Here is a 17652-nt window from a genome sequence, read left to right as displayed (position 1 = left end):
CAAACCATTTGGTATGGTTCAACTACATTAGATTTATAAATGATACTTGCTGTAGAACAAAACATTATGTGCAACCTGCATAGACGAGACGGTACATGGATTATTTAGCGAGCAGTTGGATTTTAAAAATTACATGTTTTTGCTCGATCGATTCAATGAAAACCAGATGGCTTTTAACTGATGTTCACACCATACCTTATGTATCAATATCAAAAATCTGAAACTCCATTGTAACCATTTCGAATGCATTATCTAAGCTAGAATATAAGGTCAGATACTTCACAGCGGGGCCGGGAAAAGGAAAATGATCGCATTTATTGCATTTAAATTCAGCAAATCGGTTGTTTCCTGACATTTGATTGTACTTCGCCGTCTAGCGGAAATTGGGACAGATCGAATTGCAAAGTGACCACTTTGCTGTCTTACCATGAAGGCAAACAGCATAATTCCCAATAGACAAAAGAGCTGAACAACTTAATGGATTTTAATTCTCCAAATTAAAGGCAACTACTCCCTTTAATTTATATACGAGAAATTTGATAATTTTTTACTCTTTTAGAAAAAAAACAGTAAATATTTTATGTGATAGCTAGTCCCTTTAATTTAACTAAGATAAATGTGATCATCATTCAGAAAGAAAACAGCAGATATTTAATGTAATAACTAGTCCCTTTAATTCAAGTACGACAAATTTGATACTCTTTCAGAAAAAAACAGCAGATATTTAATGAAATAATGTTGACATAACCTTTGCATTTAAGTTAAACAAAACAAAGTGAAGTTTTCTGCACCTCAAAAGACTTAATAAAAATTGGATAGGTTTGCCTGATTATAAATTTAGTCGCTAAATATATAAATACTTGATAAATCTAAGAACTTGAGTGTTATGAAATAGAAAAAACGAATACGCTTTAACTTCGTATTCATTCAGAAAAAGCATTAAATATCATGGCGACGACCTTTAGACAAGTCAGGAGTCATAATATCGGTGTTATGTTGTAGAACAGAAAACAGATAATACTCTAATTTCAGGATAAAAAAGTCAGAGGTCGATTTTCCACAAATTAAGCATGGAAGCAAAAGCTGTTTTTCGGCCAACTTGGCCTGTTTCTAAAATCTGATTCTAGCTCATCCAAAGCATACCGGAGTATTGAAGATCAATCTCGCATAGCACCATCCGTCCCGGTGTTGTCTTGGAAAAGGGTTTCATCACTATCTCCAGGTACTGGAACACTCGAGTCTAAAACGAAGTAGGCTGATTGGTCATAGTTGATTAGTAGTGTTCTGACCTGACATCGCAGGCTACTAACATCGCTACATATATTCTGAAGCAGCTAACACCGACCAGGGTAAAACTAAGCGCGGAAACATTTACAATTATTTTAAATGCATCTTTTGATCCAAGCATTTTCAACAAATAAAATCAAGAGCATCATTTGAACATCAATTGACATTCTCACAGTAATTTCTACACCACGTTTTATAGAAGCGTAATTTTTTTCCACTTTAAAAAACCCCAAGGATTGCAACAAATACAGGATTCAGTTTCCTTATGCATGGCCGTATGTACATCTTTTAAAAATCATTCGAGAGGAAATATATCTACAACTACAATAAAACTAATCCGGAATCCCCAACGCTCTTCCAAGAAATAAATAAATTGTCTTCAATAATTACCTATTAAAAAATTGCACATCCTAATTTAACGCAAAGAATTTCTCATAGTATAGACATGGGATTTGACCTTTCGTGAGAGGGATTTTCGAAAAAAACTCAGCAGTTTTGTTTAAGTTGAGCAATAATACTATCCAAGCAAAAAAATTTAAAACCCCATCTTTCAATCTAAATATTTTTTGAACTAACCTAATAAGTTTGCACACCATATTTAAAAAAAAATCACTTTCAAATTCGCTTAAGGAAAATAAATATGTCTTGAAATAGAAGGAAAATACGGTCATGATGGTGTTATCTTTATGAAAAATTGTAGATAAGGAACGCAGATTCAAAAGATAGCATCCTACGCCTACAACCTTGTGTTAATAAATCTTCAAAGAAAAGCCCAGACGAAATGTGCCAGGTGATCAGTAGTCTGAGAGCAGATTAATCACTCAGAGTCAGATTTACAGCGGCGATCAATCAGCCTCCCCCTTTGCAATAAGGGCAGGAAAAATCAAAGATGAATCCAATTGAATTTTATTGACTTCCTCCAGCTTTATTGCTTCTTGAGAAGAAGCGTCGGAAAAACCCTAAATGAGATGTCATAAAGCTTTGTTGATGTGCACCATTAGTCAAAAGAAATGAGTCGAAACTTCGAAGCGCCTTCAGGATTGATAAAAAACTAAAGATCGATTGATTTTTTCTGTTAAAAAGGAAAAACCAAGCGAATCAAAATGAAACAAGAGCAGCCATTTCCTGTGCAGGTTTTGAGGAAAACACGTCCAGCAACACAACCAACGGCGTTGAATAATTATTCAAAAACATTTTTCGAGCAGCAACTAAGCCGAAAAAACTTGAGTAAACGCTAACTGAGCCTAAAACAAAAAAATGTTTCCATTACGGCCGAAATCTTTTAGAAAATAAAACAAACAAAAAGAAATTATACAAAATCAGAGCTAGAATAATAACAAACAGAAATGAAAAAATTAACGGTTCCACAATGAAAATTGTTTGCAGCACAAAAGAAGTCGGTGACTCTTGGAACTAAATGTTTCCAGATAAAAAAAAAACAGGTTCCTGTCGTATTTGAACCTATGCCATAAGCCGTCCCAGGCGTAATCTGTACCTTTAGACAAAATGTTCCGGAGAAGCTAAGAAAATTGAACTTATTATTAGAGAAGTCTTTATTCTGATTTGATATTGCTTGCTAATCGTAAGCGTTAAAGAGGTTTCATTACGATACATGAAACAAACTCACTTAAAACCTAGTGATACCTGATTTTTCCTGGAAAAACGGAATGTAGAAAATTACACAAGGAGAAATGTTTTATCTGACCACGAAAACTCCGTTAAATGGTTGACATGTATAAAAACAAGTTTAGCTAAAATGGCAAGCGCAAATCTGTAATATAGGCGAATTTTTCGAAAATAATTTGATCGACTATTAATTTCAAGAGCTCATCTGAAATAATGGAAGATCTTATACAGCCAAAGATTCTTGAGTCACAAGACATGTTTGCTGAATTAGGGTCATAATGTAATTTTTCGACACTTACTGGAAAAATTTAAGCAAATATATTTTTGGAGCTCGTTTCTTAATTTGGAGGCATTTGCGCGACAACAACACCTTGAATTTTTCAGTTCGTATCACCAAAAACGGTGCAATCGCAAAATCGTAGATCAAAAATTTCTAAGAGTATTGACAATTGCCGGAATTTTGACACAACAATGAAAAAATTAAGATCTAAAACTTTCACTCTATTCTCTCAATTTGTCTTGATTAAAGTTGATTCTGAGAAAACATGCCAAATAAGACAATTGAAGGTTAAATTAGCATCGGAACAAAACTTGGACACCCGTTGAGCCGAAAAAAATTGTTACCAAAAAAAATTAACAACTCATTAGGTTGAGAGCACTTTTTGCAAAAGAAATCAACTCAGTTTCCTTTTCATAGCTATATATCATGAAATCAATTCTGACGTGACGGAAAATTCATCACCTAAGTATGTGCAGTGAATAGCATTGGTCAGTTTTTTGAATTATTCGACATGGTACAGATGGTTGAAATGTTTGTTCAGCACATAATAAAGTTTTGGGGGCTATTAGCTTAACAGAACTGCCGATTGCACAAAAATACTCAACTGTCCTAAAACTGGCTGAATCTTACGCTTAATTTTTTCGCATGTTTAATTCTTTCGTCCTTTGTACTGTTTAAATCTGACTTTTTCCGGCTAATTCGTTCGAATATTTAAATACCCAATTCTGATTGGTTGAAGTAAAATTCTGGTATTCGTACCTTCTGGCATGAGGCACTCCCTTTTGAAACCTATTTAAAAAGATCCCGAAACTATCATCAAAACAAGCTGTGTCAGTTTTCGTAGAGAAATTCAGATACACGTCAGCAAAAGTGTTTTCTTCTCTATCTTCATATCTTCTTTTTCAGTCCTAAGCTTCATATTTTTTGATAAAAAGTTTGAATCAAATAAATTGGCCAAAACACGGTAGTTAGAGACAGACAAAGCCAAACAAATACCACGCAAAAGGCAAAACCAATTCGTTATTTGATCAACGCAAATGCCAAAGTAGCTTTCAGTTTTCAAAAACAATACATCGCCTGCAAAAACAAACAATTTCATTTTCGGTGCACTTCAAAATGCTGAATTAATGATGAGCTCTGAGCAGAGATTACCTGTCTATCTTCAAGATTCAGAGGGCCATTACCATAATTGATCAGCACTTTTTAACGACATATTTGAGGGAATCCATTGCGTTCTTTTGTTAACAGTCTGGTACATAATTAATAGCCAGGGGGTTGAAAATCAAAAGAGCTATCAGGCCAGCTGAGATGCAAATTTAAAAACCATATTTATCGATAACTTATGATAACCTATCAGTATAAGGAGTATTTTTCAACCTATAACACTTGAAACAGGGAAAAAATAGAGTAGATAGCAAGTACTTCAGATCTTAAACTACATGTAACTATTTAAATTTATCCGATAAAACCACCCTATTTCCGATACCCGCGGGAACGCATTCAAGCTTGTCGCAGTTATGAAAATCCTTTTGGAGTTATAAAAGGAATATGACAATGAAACTGGTCAACAGCTCACATTGAGTATCAGTTGCGAAGCTGTACACAAGTAGTAGCAGTCTTTATGTGCATAGCTACTAGTGTATGTTACGGTGCAGGGATACCGATTGGTCAGATATGTTTTTAGACCTAGAAACCTAACCTCTGTCTGCCATCTGGGTATTAAGTAATCCTTTTGTAAAAATAACAAAAAATCTATCTACTCTTTGCCAAAATGCAAATCGGACCAAGTGGTATCCTGACTAAGTAGTATGAACAGCATTGAAATGCTAGTTTGCTATAAATCGGTGTTTTTTGCTGTTAAGGTAATTAAATTAGTTTTAGCGCAAATTTAATGTCAGTATTTACCAGTAGAAGACAGTTTAGTACGCAAATTGGTGTATCACATAGGCAAAGTTACACCTGTTATCTCAGAGCGAACTTACCGGTAGCTAAAAATATCAAATGGTGAGGGAATACAATTCAGGAACTAATTGAAGAGCAACTAAAAGTAAAAAAAAACGTGCACAACGAAAGCAAGTCCGACACCAACGAAATAAAAATCATCGTCTGTACATAAGTTCATTTTTGGAACAATCAGAAGCCCAGAATACAATTCAAGCAGGGGCCGATTTACGCGGGGGGCGGACACCCCCCCCCCCCCCCCCTCAAGGATTCGACCCCCTGCCGACCCAAAGAGACCCCCCTTTGGTACTTTTTAAGAAATCCATTTTTGGCCTACCGACCCTAAAATTTTTCTAAAAGTCGCCTTTGGCGCCAATATATACTAATTTTGAGAGGGAGCGCGCGCCAAAAAAAATCAATTTTTGTGACGAAATTTTCCAAAATTTGCCTGCGGCGCAGAAAATTTGGACAAAACAGCGTCTTTTTTGTGCTCTAGGAGAGCTCAGAAAATCAATTTGGTCGACCTAAAAAAAAAAGGTCGTCAGAACTTTCGCCCGAGATGCGCCCCTGAATTCAAGTCTAACCAATTCAGTCCTTTTTAAAGGTGAATCCCACTTCGTCGACGAAAAAGTCAAATAAGATACAAACGTATTTGACTGGAAAATATTCGTCGCCAGTGGAAACCAAAATTATCTAAGACCATTTATTTGGCACGATTATGTTAGAGTTCCGACCACTCTCGGAGATAGGAAAGGAACTATATAATGGGGTCTGTCTTTTCTAAATATTTCTTTCCACCATTTTTGACTCACTCAAGAAAAGCCAGTAGCTGGTCAAGTGTGGTATCATAATAAATCCCTTTTGGAAATGTTTCGGATTCTAAAAAAAAATCAGAAGAATCGTCACAGTGTCATGAGAATTAGTTTGAATATTGTCGACTTTCAGACTAAATTAGACGAGATTTGCAGAGAAGCTGACCTCCCGACAGCGTTTTCAAGAGAAAAAAATAACAGGATACTTACACAACAAAAAGTGCAAAAATCAACCTTATAATTTTTTGTTAATAAAAAATCTTATTTTTGAATTTTTTTTTCAAAATCAAATTGATCGAACATTCTATGCTACTTGTACATCAACCGGCTATCAGTGCTTTTCAGACCATTGAAAATGGGAAGGAACTCTGTAATCGGATGTGTTTTTCATCATGAAATCCCCTTTCAGTATTAATTTGCACATCAGAAAAATTTCCAAAAAACTTTCATGTGTCGAGAAAAACATGTTTGCAAATTTTCAGTTCTAGTCTAATTACGAGCAATAAAGTCTTCTGAATAACCAATTTTCAATGTGAAAAACTTAGTTTCAGTGTTTCCTTGGCTATATTTTTTTCAAAAATCAGAATTCTGCAAAAAATTATATATTTTTTTGTCTTGTTTGTTATTCGAAAACAACTATTGCTGATTATGCCTAATTCACCACCTATATACGCATTCGGTTAATTTTCTCATCACAACACGCACAAAAAGTTTTTATACTTTTTAAACGAATGGTCGGAACATTTTGCCACTTGGCTCAAAAACCGGCTACCCTGATATTTTAAACACATTACTCAAGTTATTACTTAAAGGCTACAGATTTTGATTTCGTTGGATGGGATATTGTGGCAGGAAAAAGACTTGAAGAAAATAGAGGTAACGGAAGTTCAGTCGGTTTAGATGAAAGTATTCCACCATTGCCTTTCATGCCAGCTAAAAAATAACTGAACGAAACTTCTCATTTCAATGCCTTATGAATCTTAAAACATTGGCACTAGTTTACACCGTTCATCTCTCAAGTTATTTTATCGAATTGATCCCTGCAATTTATCCTTAATCTTGTAAAAATATCTGTTTAAAAGATCGTGTATGCTCAGTAGGCCTAGAAATGTTTTCGGTTACATCTATTTGCTCAACAAATTTTCGCAAAATGACACCAAATGTAGAGTTAGCAAATAAATTCTAGAAGAGATCAATTTCTTTTCAATTTGTGACTTCCTTACACTGCGAATATTGGTCTCCAGGTCTAACACGTAGCTCCCATCCTTCTTCCTTTTGGGTACCATGGCATACTTTAGACGTTTTTCTTTCTCCCGGATTATGCTGCTGTCCAGGGTCTCCAATGGAATTACAGTGAATGCCTCAGGGTCTGCAACAAAAACAGACAATCAGTATTTGGCGAAAAAATCTGCGTCTTTTTTAAGGAGTTAAATTTTAAAATTGAAGAGCAAACTGCATTTCCTTTCCAGAGAACAACCAGATAAATCATTGGCGGAAACAATTTTTTCCGCTGCAATTCAGAAATCATTTGTTTAATTCCTATTAATGTAATCGGTGAGCTTCATTTGTTAAATAAAAAAACGAATTTCAAAACTAAAATCACTGAATTGGAAAATGAGCATTAAAAACTTTCAAGTAAAACAATTGAAACTAAAAAAAACGCAGTTCACTTCTTCTTTAACATTTACAACTTACAAAACATATGTGACAATTATGATATGCAACAAAAGAGGCGTAGAATACCTTTGAAATTATTTGCTAAGAAAATAATAAGAAGAACTTAATTGAAAGATTTCAAAAAAAAGACGGCAATTTAACGCTTAGAAAATTTACACTTTTGCTTTTCAAAACTCAAAACAATTTATGACATTAACTTCCCAATGACACTCAAAAACTTAAAATAAATTTATGATTTTAATTTTTCTGGAAAAAAAGGTCAGGAATTCTGAAACGGTTAAAGTTCTAATCTGTGAAATTTGTTGAGTACTATGAGATATAGCCCTCTCATTGTACTCAACAAATTTCACAGATTAGAACTTTTCTTCATTTTCTTCTGAATTCAGTTCTACAGAGTAAGATAGGTTACAGACTAGATTTTTGATTTCTGGTGACAACAGTGTTTTTTTAGTAAAATTTAATGGGACAAAAATCTGCGGAATATAAAACAAACCATAGCCAACGGCGTTGAAAAAACGAACATACCTTAAGAACAGTGTGAAAGTATATCAGAACAAGGTAACCGAAAAAAAAAAGATTTCGACTAAGATGCGAAGCAGAGCTTTGTTATCTGAGTTTCTGATATTTTTTTTCTTGATTTATAATTTATGCATTGCAAGTGATGCGAAGCACAGCTTCGCACCACTTGCGATAAAAAAATTGTAAGTCAAGAAAAAATTATCAAAAAATTACATAACAAAATTTTTGCTAAAACAGTTTTTAAAAAGATGCAAGACAGCTCGTATCAGGGCGAAGCCCTGAATGTTCTGACTGCCTTTTAAGGTTTTATGGAGCAGTAATAACATTACAAAAAATAAATGAAAAAAAAAAAAATTTAAATTTGAAATTTTTTATGAAAATCATCCCCCACACACAATTTAAAGTACAAAAAGATAGATTTAGCTCCTTGTAACAAATCAATTATGGCAAATAAGTTTCTTTCAACAAATTTGGAACAATTTTAATACGGATTAACTCTCCGCTTACGCGTTAATAGCGCGAAATATATCGCGCGTTAATTGTCCCAAATTGGCCAAAATGGCAATCTTAAAACCCCTCAACTTTACGAAAAATTATCACAGGTGAAATATCTTTTCAAATTTGAGCTGAGGAGAACAATACTTTTTGAATGATATAAAAAAAATTCCGTCAAAAATGGCTAGATAAAAAGTCAAAATTTGTCTGAAGAAAAAAAAACCACCCCGAGCACAAATATTCCGTTACTTTCGTATCGAACGTCGGAACAATAAGCAACAAATAAGCCTACTTCCAACATACTTTTGGAGCCTGCCTGCAATGCATCGAAGTATTCCGAGAACAAGCCATCAAACCATGGGTAAACTGCATTGGTAAACTGCATTGACGAAAGAACCAAAAACCACTAACTCTGGTAACTTTTTAAATTAGTAAATGAAAGACATAAAAACCCAACAACAATATTCAATTTTTCAGAAGCCTAGACAAATTAGTTAAAAAAACAACAAAAATGATCGGAAAAAACTTAAAACCATTCTTAAAAAACACAAATGACAATGCAAAGTTTCGCAAAACTTTCGAAAATCAATTCCAAAACAATTCAAAAAATAAAAACTTATTTTTTATGAGTTCAACAAAAAGTATATAAAAAAAAACTATTGGAGCAAAAAAAAAAACAAGAACTAAACTTTGTTTAAGAAAAATCGAAGGACTTTGAACAGTTATGAAGTAGAAACAAACGCCAATTTTCATTTCTAAAAAAAATCAGAGAAGACCAATAAGTTTACTAAAAAAACGGTTTACTGAAAAAAAAAAAACGGAATAAGTTTATTAATAAAAACCAAACAAAAATACAATTTTTCGAATAAAAACACCAGCCATTGAACTAAAGAGATAGCCCAAAAACAGATCGAAATTAACTTAACGTGAGAAAAAAATCATATAATTTTTTTTAATTAGCGAACAAAAAAGAAAACTTTCACAAAAAAAGATCAGAGAAGACCAACAAGTTTACTGAAAAAACGGTTTAGCAAAAAAATCATACAAAAAACCAAATTTCAAAGAAAAACATCAGACATTGAACTATTTTCCAAAAAGATGGAGCCCAAAAACATTTCAAAATTATTTAAAAGTGAGAAAAAAAACCATAAAATTTTTATATTAGCGAACAAAAAAGATAAATTTCCGAAAAAAAACCTATCAGAGAAGAGCAACAAGTTAAGTGAAAAAATGGTTTACCAAGAGATCAAAAAATCAGCCATTGAAGTATTATAAAAAAGATGTAGCTCAAAAACAGATCAAAATTATTTAAACGTGAGAAAAAATTACAATTTTTAATTGGCGAACAAAAAAAAAGGAAAAATGATAAATTCGTCTAGCGATTCTGAAAAAAAACTATCTAAATTTTTGATTTTAAAAATTTCTGATTTGATATCCCTTCAAGCTTTCTTGGTCCCATTTCTACCATCCTATCACATGAAACTTGGCAAAACTGGAGGAACAAAAATAAGCAAGCGGCAACTCAAATTGACTTTGCAAAACGATGAAATTGACTAGCAATTTTATTTGAAATTAACAGAATTTTTGAATTTAATTGAATCCGATTTGCTGGCAATTCAGCCTTGCTTGGTTTCCATTTTTAATTGAAACAGCTAATTTTTAAAACAAAATGGGCTAAAAAGTAATGAGACAATTTTCAATTGTTGAAGAAAACTTAACAGAAAAGTAAACAAAAAATTGCGAAACCTACACCAGAAAAAAATATGGTAAAAAAGCTGATTAAACAAACAAAAGCATGAAAGGTTGAAACTAAAAACTTTTCGCAATTTGAAAACAAAAACGTTGAAAAAATTCTAATTTTTTTTTGAAAACTTTCGAAAATCAATTCCAAAACAATTCAAAAAATAAAAACTTATTTTTTATGAGTTCAACAAAAAGTATATAAAAAAACTATTGGAGCAAAAAAAAAACAAGAACTAAACTTTGTTTAAGAAAAATCGAAGGACTTTGAACAGTTATGAAGTGGAAACAAACGCCAATTTTCATTTCTAAAAAAAATCAGAGAAGACCAATAAATTTACTAAAAAAACGGTTTACTGAAAAAAAAAAACGGAATAAGTTTATTAATAAAAACCAAACAAAAATACAATTTTTCGAAAAAAAACACCAGCCATTGAACTAAAGAGATAGCCCAAAAACAGATCGAAATTAACTTAACGTGAGAAAAAAATCATATAATTTTTTTTAATTTGCGAACAAAAAAGAAAACTTTCACAAAAAAAGATCAGAGAAGACCAACAAGTTTACTGAAAAAACGGTTTAGCAAAAAAATCATACAAAAAACCAAATTTCAAAGAAAAACATCAGACATTGAACTATTTTCCAAAAAGATTGAGCCCAAAAACATTTCAAAATTATTTAAAAGTGAGAAAAAAAACCATACAATTTTTATATTAGCGAACAAAAAAGATAAATTTCCGAAAAAAAACCTATCAGAGAAGAGCAACAAGTTAAGTGAAAAAATGGTTTACCAAGAGATCAAAAAATCAGCCATTGAACTATTATAAAAAAGATGTAGCTCAAAAACAGATCAAAATTATTTAAACGTGAGAAAAAATTACAATTTTTAATTGGCGAACAAAAAAAAAGGAAAAATGATAAATTCGTCTAGCGATTCTGAAAAAAAACTATCTAAATTTTTGATTTTAAAAATTTCTGATTTGATATCCCTTCAAGCTTTCTTGGTCCCATTTCTACCATCCTAGCACATGAAACTTGGCAAAACTGGAGGAACAAAAATAAGCAAGCGGCAACTCAAATTGACTTTGCAAAACGATGAAATTGACTAGCAATTTTATTTGAAATTAACAGAATTTTTGAATTTAATTGAATCCGATTTGCTGGCAATTCAGCCTTGCTTGGTTTCCATTTTTAATTGAAACAGCTAATTTTTAAAACAAAATGGGCTAAAAAGTAATGAGACAATTTTCAATTGTTGAAGAAAACTTAACAGAAAAGTAAACAAAAAATTGCGAAACCTACACCAGAAAAAAATATGGTAAAAAAGCTGATTAAACAAACAAAAGCATGAAAGGTTAAAACTAAAAACTTTTCGCAATTTGAAAACAAAAACGTTGAAAAAATTCTAATTTTTTTTTGAAAAAACTTCAAAAAAAAATCGAACATTTTAAATTTTTTTTCCACTTTCAAAAATTTTAATTTTTTAGAAAGGATTTGGGAAGATGATTTGGATTTGTCCGAAACATTTTGTGAGACTTACACTACTCTTTGAAAACCAAAAAAAAAGTAATTGAAAAAAAAACTATTAGGAAAATGAGCCGACGGAATTAAAGCCGACACTCAAGTGCCTAAAAAACCAAAAATTTTGACACATATACTATTAAAGGAATTCATAACAATCACACAAGGCGCATACCTAACCTAATTCGGACTAATCTGCAAATTTACCTCTACAGAAAAATACGAACGAATTCACGTGCGAATTCTGTGGACAAAGTTGTTTAGGGGAAAAGAAAGTCTGGTACCATGTTGTACTACCCTTGCTTACCGCAAAGGCAAAACAAATCTCACAAAAGATTTCTTTGAAAATTGTTTACGACTGGCAATTTTTACTCAAAATTATTCTAGATAGAGAGAACTGGATCAAAAAAAATTCTCTAATCTGCTGGGAATTTGTCCATTTTTGAAAATTAGACGTCAATGATTTTTTTCGTGAACTTCACACTTTTGCTGCTCGATAGTGGAGTTTTCCTTCAGTTTAGCACAAAAAACTGCAATGAACTTACAAATAAACCAAGAATTCGAAAAAGAAGTCAAACTGCGAAAAATCAAACTTGAGCCAGAATAAACCTTGAGTTTTTGGGGAAAAAATCATCACTACATGTATAAGAGTCTTCACTACGTTTATCAACTTTTAATTACTATAAAACAGTTTACAAATCTGTTCTTGCAGAGAGCAGTCTGTCCTACTATTCAGGAAATCATTTGAACAGCAAACTTCACAAATACGCAAAATAACAATATAAAAATTATGTCAATCTGAAAAAGCTGGATCACCTCAAAGTTTGCGTTCCACTAGAAACTCATAGTCCGTTTTGAAACTGAGAGTCACGTTATTTGCGCTTTCTATTTTTAAAATTGAAGAGCATAATTAGAATTTTATTTGACAAAAATCAAAACTACAACAAAAATAATTTTGAGCATGTAACTCAGAAACTTCCTTCAAAAAAACTCGACCTTAATGAGTCAACATTATCTTTCTTCTTTAACGCTCAAAATGAAACAATAGTCGTCGTTTGCTGTGTATGACGCCCAAAAACGCTCCTACCAAAACACAGAAGCGAAGCGGAGCTCCATATCAATTGTGATAAAGCACAAAAATAGTAATGCAGCTAGCCAAAATTAATTTTTTTTTTAAATGTTTATCTCGAATACGGTTTCATTTGAATGAAGTCGCAGATAAACACAATTCCCCGTGATAAAAATAAAAGTTATCAAAATATCAAGTGATAACAACGCAGACAATTTTAGGTGAACGACTGTTGATCCAAAATAAAAACAAAAACTTTGAGCCATAAACCAACAAAAAAATAGAGAGGCGATTTAAATGCAGAAAAGCTCCAAAATATCTGAAGGCCAGACATTCCATCAGAACATTTATGCCAACTGATAATCACGAATGTTTCAAGTGATTTTGTAATACTAATTGTTAACTTGAAAAAATAAATCTATATTCCGATTTGATAACGCTTGTATTTACAAAAAAAATCAAACACTTTTTGTCAAAAAATGTGTAAAAATTTCTTAAACAATTAAAATCATCTTAATTATATTAGGAGAAATTACACAAGACCCTGATACACGAAATTTCCGGTGGACTCAAGAAAAAAATTATTTTCAGAAATTGAGCCGACCGAATCACAATAGGAGCAACATTTTTTGAGGAAAATTCAGAATTTGTTAAAAAAACTTAGCAACAAAGTCAACGGAAAAATAGAATTGCACACACAGAAGGTAACAACATTCTTTTGCACAGAGGCGAAGTTGCACTTCGCATACACAAGCAAAAATATGACCGATAACTCTACTCGGAAAAACTGAATAAGTAAAACTTTGAGTCTACAAAGTTTCTTAAATGACACACGCATATGAGTCTACATAATTACTAAGTGACCAATTATGACGCACTAGTAGTACCAGTCAATTCGAAAAAAAACTTACCAACTAACCGGTTTCAATTTATAGAGCAGACCCATTTTAACTAGTATACGAAAAAGTTCATTAAAAACATCCGACCCTTCCCAGGTTCGAACCCTCTTGTTTTATTGCGGGTCTCCTTCTTTACCTCTACGCTACAGATCCATGATACCTTGAAAATATAATGCTATTTAAAATATAATAGTCTGTGTTAATATCAATGGCTGTACTTCATAGCTGGTTATTGATCAAAAAGAACACTTTCAAAATGAACACATTTTGTCGCAACAATATTTGCGTCGCAACAATATTTGCGACTTAGGTTGGAAAAAAGAGAGTTAATACAGTAATACAAGCTTTGCTTGTGTAAACAAGAGAAATTGCTTTGAAGAACAGTTCACCCAGAACAATTAAACCGAACAAATTAAATTTTTCGTTAAAAAAAAGGAAACTGACTTATCTCTTTTTATTAATGAAAAATTTCATTATAGTTTCGATGTCTAGACACAATCGCTTCAGTAGATTTAATTTCACTCAGAAAATTTATGAAGCTCGAGCAACGGCTGGTCATAATATTCCATACTGTAGCTTTTCGAAATAAAAGAAAACATACCAAAGTATAAACACTTTGCACTTCACGCGGCTTCAAAAAGACTGAACATTTCTTTCTGCTGTACCCCTGAGCTTTAGTTGTTGTAGTGTCATGTTTTTGTTATTGATAACCAAGGACCGTGAATTTTGTTTCAGCCAGTTTTTGCCACTAAACCGTTTTATGACCAAGAAAAAATACTATAGTGCTTGAAACTTCCTGCAACAAAATATACATTTGCAGCGGTCTTGTTATGACGCCGGAGAGGTTGCCATTGCAAAATAAAGATGGTATCGGTGCGTCTTTAGCATTGAAAATAAACCCCCTAGCTAGCTAAATATTGACCTTGGAACTAAAATATGTCGCAAACCCCCCCCCCCCCCCCCTCTCGGCACGCTACAGGTTCATAGACTATTTTGCAAAAAGAAATCATGCAGTTTTGTTGTTAAATTGTCAACACAAGGGAAAACATCAGAACACAGGAAAAAATAAGGAGAAATATAAACCATTCCGAGTGCAAAACACGCTTTTACTACATTTTGTTGACATGAGTTCATAGCTCGCTTATTAGTTTAAAGTATTTTTTCTTTCAAAATAGAGGCGTCAACTTGTGACTTCAAAGCGCTTTGTTGGCATGAGATCAACAATGCAAAAAACTGCGTTTTGAATAGTGTTTAATAAAGCTGTTTGAAGCTGTGTTGAAGCTGTACTTTATTCATTGATAAGAAATTTCTCAAATATGTAACCAAGATAACAATTTGAATTTACAATAAGCAATGGCCGTTCAAGTTACAGAAAGCACGCACCGTTTTGATAAAATTGATGGTGAATATCTTGCAAATGGGTTTCTCATGTACCCATTCTATGGCCGAGAATACATGCAGAAAATTCCTGATTTTCCTCTTGACTCTCGTGACCTCTTACTTGCAACATACCCCCGAAGCGGCACTACTTTCACGCAACGCATTATTTCTGGCCTAAAACATGGCTCCGATGCAATTTCAACTGAAAACTTCAACTTATTTGCAAAATTTCCGCATCTGGATCTTAATTTCGACTACTATCACTCTTGTAATCTGAATTATTCGGGGTACGAAATAGCAATCAAACAAGATGTACCTAGATTCATCAAAACTCATGTTCCTCTTTCCATTGCGCCAAAATCTGTTCACAAGAGAAGCAAAGTTTTATTTGTGTTACGTAACCCCAGGGACATTTTAGTAAGTCTTTTCAACTTCCACAAGGGGGATTCCACTCTCAATTTCAAGTTCGATTTCGATACTTATTTCGACATGTTTCTTGAAGGCTGTGTTATGAATGGCGATTGGTGTCAATACAATGCCGAGTGGTTAGACTTTTGTAACACAAACCCCAATCGAACACTGGTTATAACTTACGAAAAATTGTTAGACGATTTTGAAACAAACGTGCGCAGACTTGCTAAATTCATAGAAATCGAAGTCACTGATAAAATCATAGCACAGGTTAAACAAGAGACAAATGTAGAGACAATGAAGAAGACAACATTATGTCCCGGCATTGACAACTTTGTACGTAAAGGCGTTTCGGGCGACTGGATAAATCATTTCTCTAAGGAGCAATGCCAGAAATTTGACCAGTGGATTGAAGCGAACAAAAAGAAATACCCACAGGCACTGTTTGATCTAGTTGGGGAATAAATCATGTTTTGCTTCAACTTCTTAAAAGAGAAACAAGAGTAACCCGTTGCTGTGCAAGTAGCCAGAAAAAAAACATTCGAACACAATATTGTGGTTAAAAATATCGGCAATCGCCATTTTTCTCTCTAAAAATTGTCTTCTGTTCTTTTCTTGAGTCCTAGAAGAAGAAGTTAAGCTTAGAGAATTTGTTATTAATAGCCTAGATAAAGCTAAAAACAATTGTAAGAGGACAATGTGAGCGAAAGAGTAATCCACTCCTCTGTCAGATCCACACCCCTAGTCGAATTACAAAAAAATATCAGATGGGTTCTTCTCGAGACTAAGAAAATGCCTTTTCAGGCGAATGAAAATTGATCACCTACGAGCGTTCTTATGTCATCAAAAATAACGTTAAAACTCTATTCTACGCAACCCCACACCTCTGAATAATGACCAAACCTCCTCCCCCCCCCCCCCCCCCCCCCGAACTGATGTAATAAAATTGTGAGCATCACAAAGCCCAACCCAAATCTAGCACCCGTGAACGGAATAGGAACTGGCCAAAATTCAAGCTTGTTTTTTTCATATTCGGGCCGCATGGTTCATAAAATAGTTTCTAGGAAAGGCTTGTTGTCATAAACCTAAGGGAACAGTTGACAATGCAAGCAAAACAAAACTAAGTTTCTTTTTTAAGAGAACATTTCCCATTAAATTTACAGGAAGCTCCGATCTTTGAAGAATATTACCCGCAAAATCAGTGCTGTTGATTATTTTTGTTTAGGCTCGAAGTGGTCAACCTTTCGTTTATGCGCCACATAAGTTGCAAGTAATTGTAGTGACAAAACACAAGGTTAGATTTATACTCCAGGCCAGACTCGTTTAATACAGGTAAATAAAAATTAAAACCAAACTACTTCCAAAAATCATTCCTTATAACTTCTTGGAGGCACGGAACCTAAAGTAAAAGCTATTGGGATAAAGCAATCGCGACACTTAAAGTAAAACTCAAGACACAGACAAAATAAACAAATTCAGATAGTATGTTTAAGGTAAATGAATGCCAAGAACGCACGACATTAAAAATTGCAAGTGGTCTTAGCTGATCACTGTCAGTACCTAATTTAATTAAACACAGTAACCATGCTAGGTTTAGCTGAAAAAACTTTCACGTCGTGACGTATCTACCTCATGTAGAGTTGTGAAATCTTCAACCATTCAAATCGTAATCCACTGGCTCCTGAACACGACAAAATTGATAGACAGGAGAGACTGATAGGATTAAGCCTCGTGGGCAGTCTACCTTTTGCTTTGTTTCAGATTCAGATACGATAAATTGAGCCCAATCACTATGACAATCCTCTGGTTTACAGATATGACAAGCAAGACAGCCTAATTTACCAACGCAAAAGCCATCATTTGAGCAATTCTTCTCTAGTATGCAAAAAAAGTTCAGCACAGGGGCCGATTTGAAGTTGCTTGCCGCGAATACCAAAAATATAGCAAAATAGCTCTTTCCAAACAAAAAATGAAGTCAATGGACGCAATAAGAAA

The 17652-nt window shown here is 33.4% G+C and overlaps 2 protein-coding genes across 2 annotated transcripts in view; one reads left to right on the top strand and one right to left on the bottom strand.

Annotated features, from left to right (window-relative positions):
• The window catches only part of LOC134839792 (uncharacterized), a 76068-nt gene that overhangs the window by 35290 nt on the left and 23126 nt on the right, over positions 1-17652 (bottom strand). The window contains exons 6-7 of the mRNA XM_063855414.1: positions 7170-7315; positions 1144-1240 (exon numbers count right to left, since the gene is read on the bottom strand). Of these exons, the coding sequence (XP_063711484.1) occupies positions 1144-1240; positions 7170-7315 (243 nt within the window). The remainder of the gene's footprint in view (positions 1-1143; positions 1241-7169; positions 7316-17652) is intronic.
• LOC134840713 (sulfotransferase 1C3-like) lies at positions 15095-16269 on the top strand. The gene has a single exon (XM_063856707.1). It carries the CDS (start codon positions 15220-15222, stop codon positions 16120-16122), a length of 903 nt encoding a protein of 300 aa, XP_063712777.1. The 5' UTR covers positions 15095-15219; the 3' UTR covers positions 16123-16269.

This window comes from Symsagittifera roscoffensis, chromosome 2 (assembly GCF_963678635.1).
Source record: "Symsagittifera roscoffensis chromosome 2, txSymRosc1.1, whole genome shotgun sequence".
NCBI classification, from domain to species: Eukaryota; Metazoa; Xenacoelomorpha; order Acoela; family Convolutidae; genus Symsagittifera; species Symsagittifera roscoffensis.
This window is presented reverse-complemented; position numbering and strand designations above follow the sequence as displayed.

What these genes read in the sequence shown, in the direction of transcription:
- LOC134840713 (XM_063856707.1), top strand. Translation starts at nt 15,220, where the DNA reads ATGGCCGTTCAAGTTACAGAAAGCACGCACCGTTTTGATAAAATTGAT.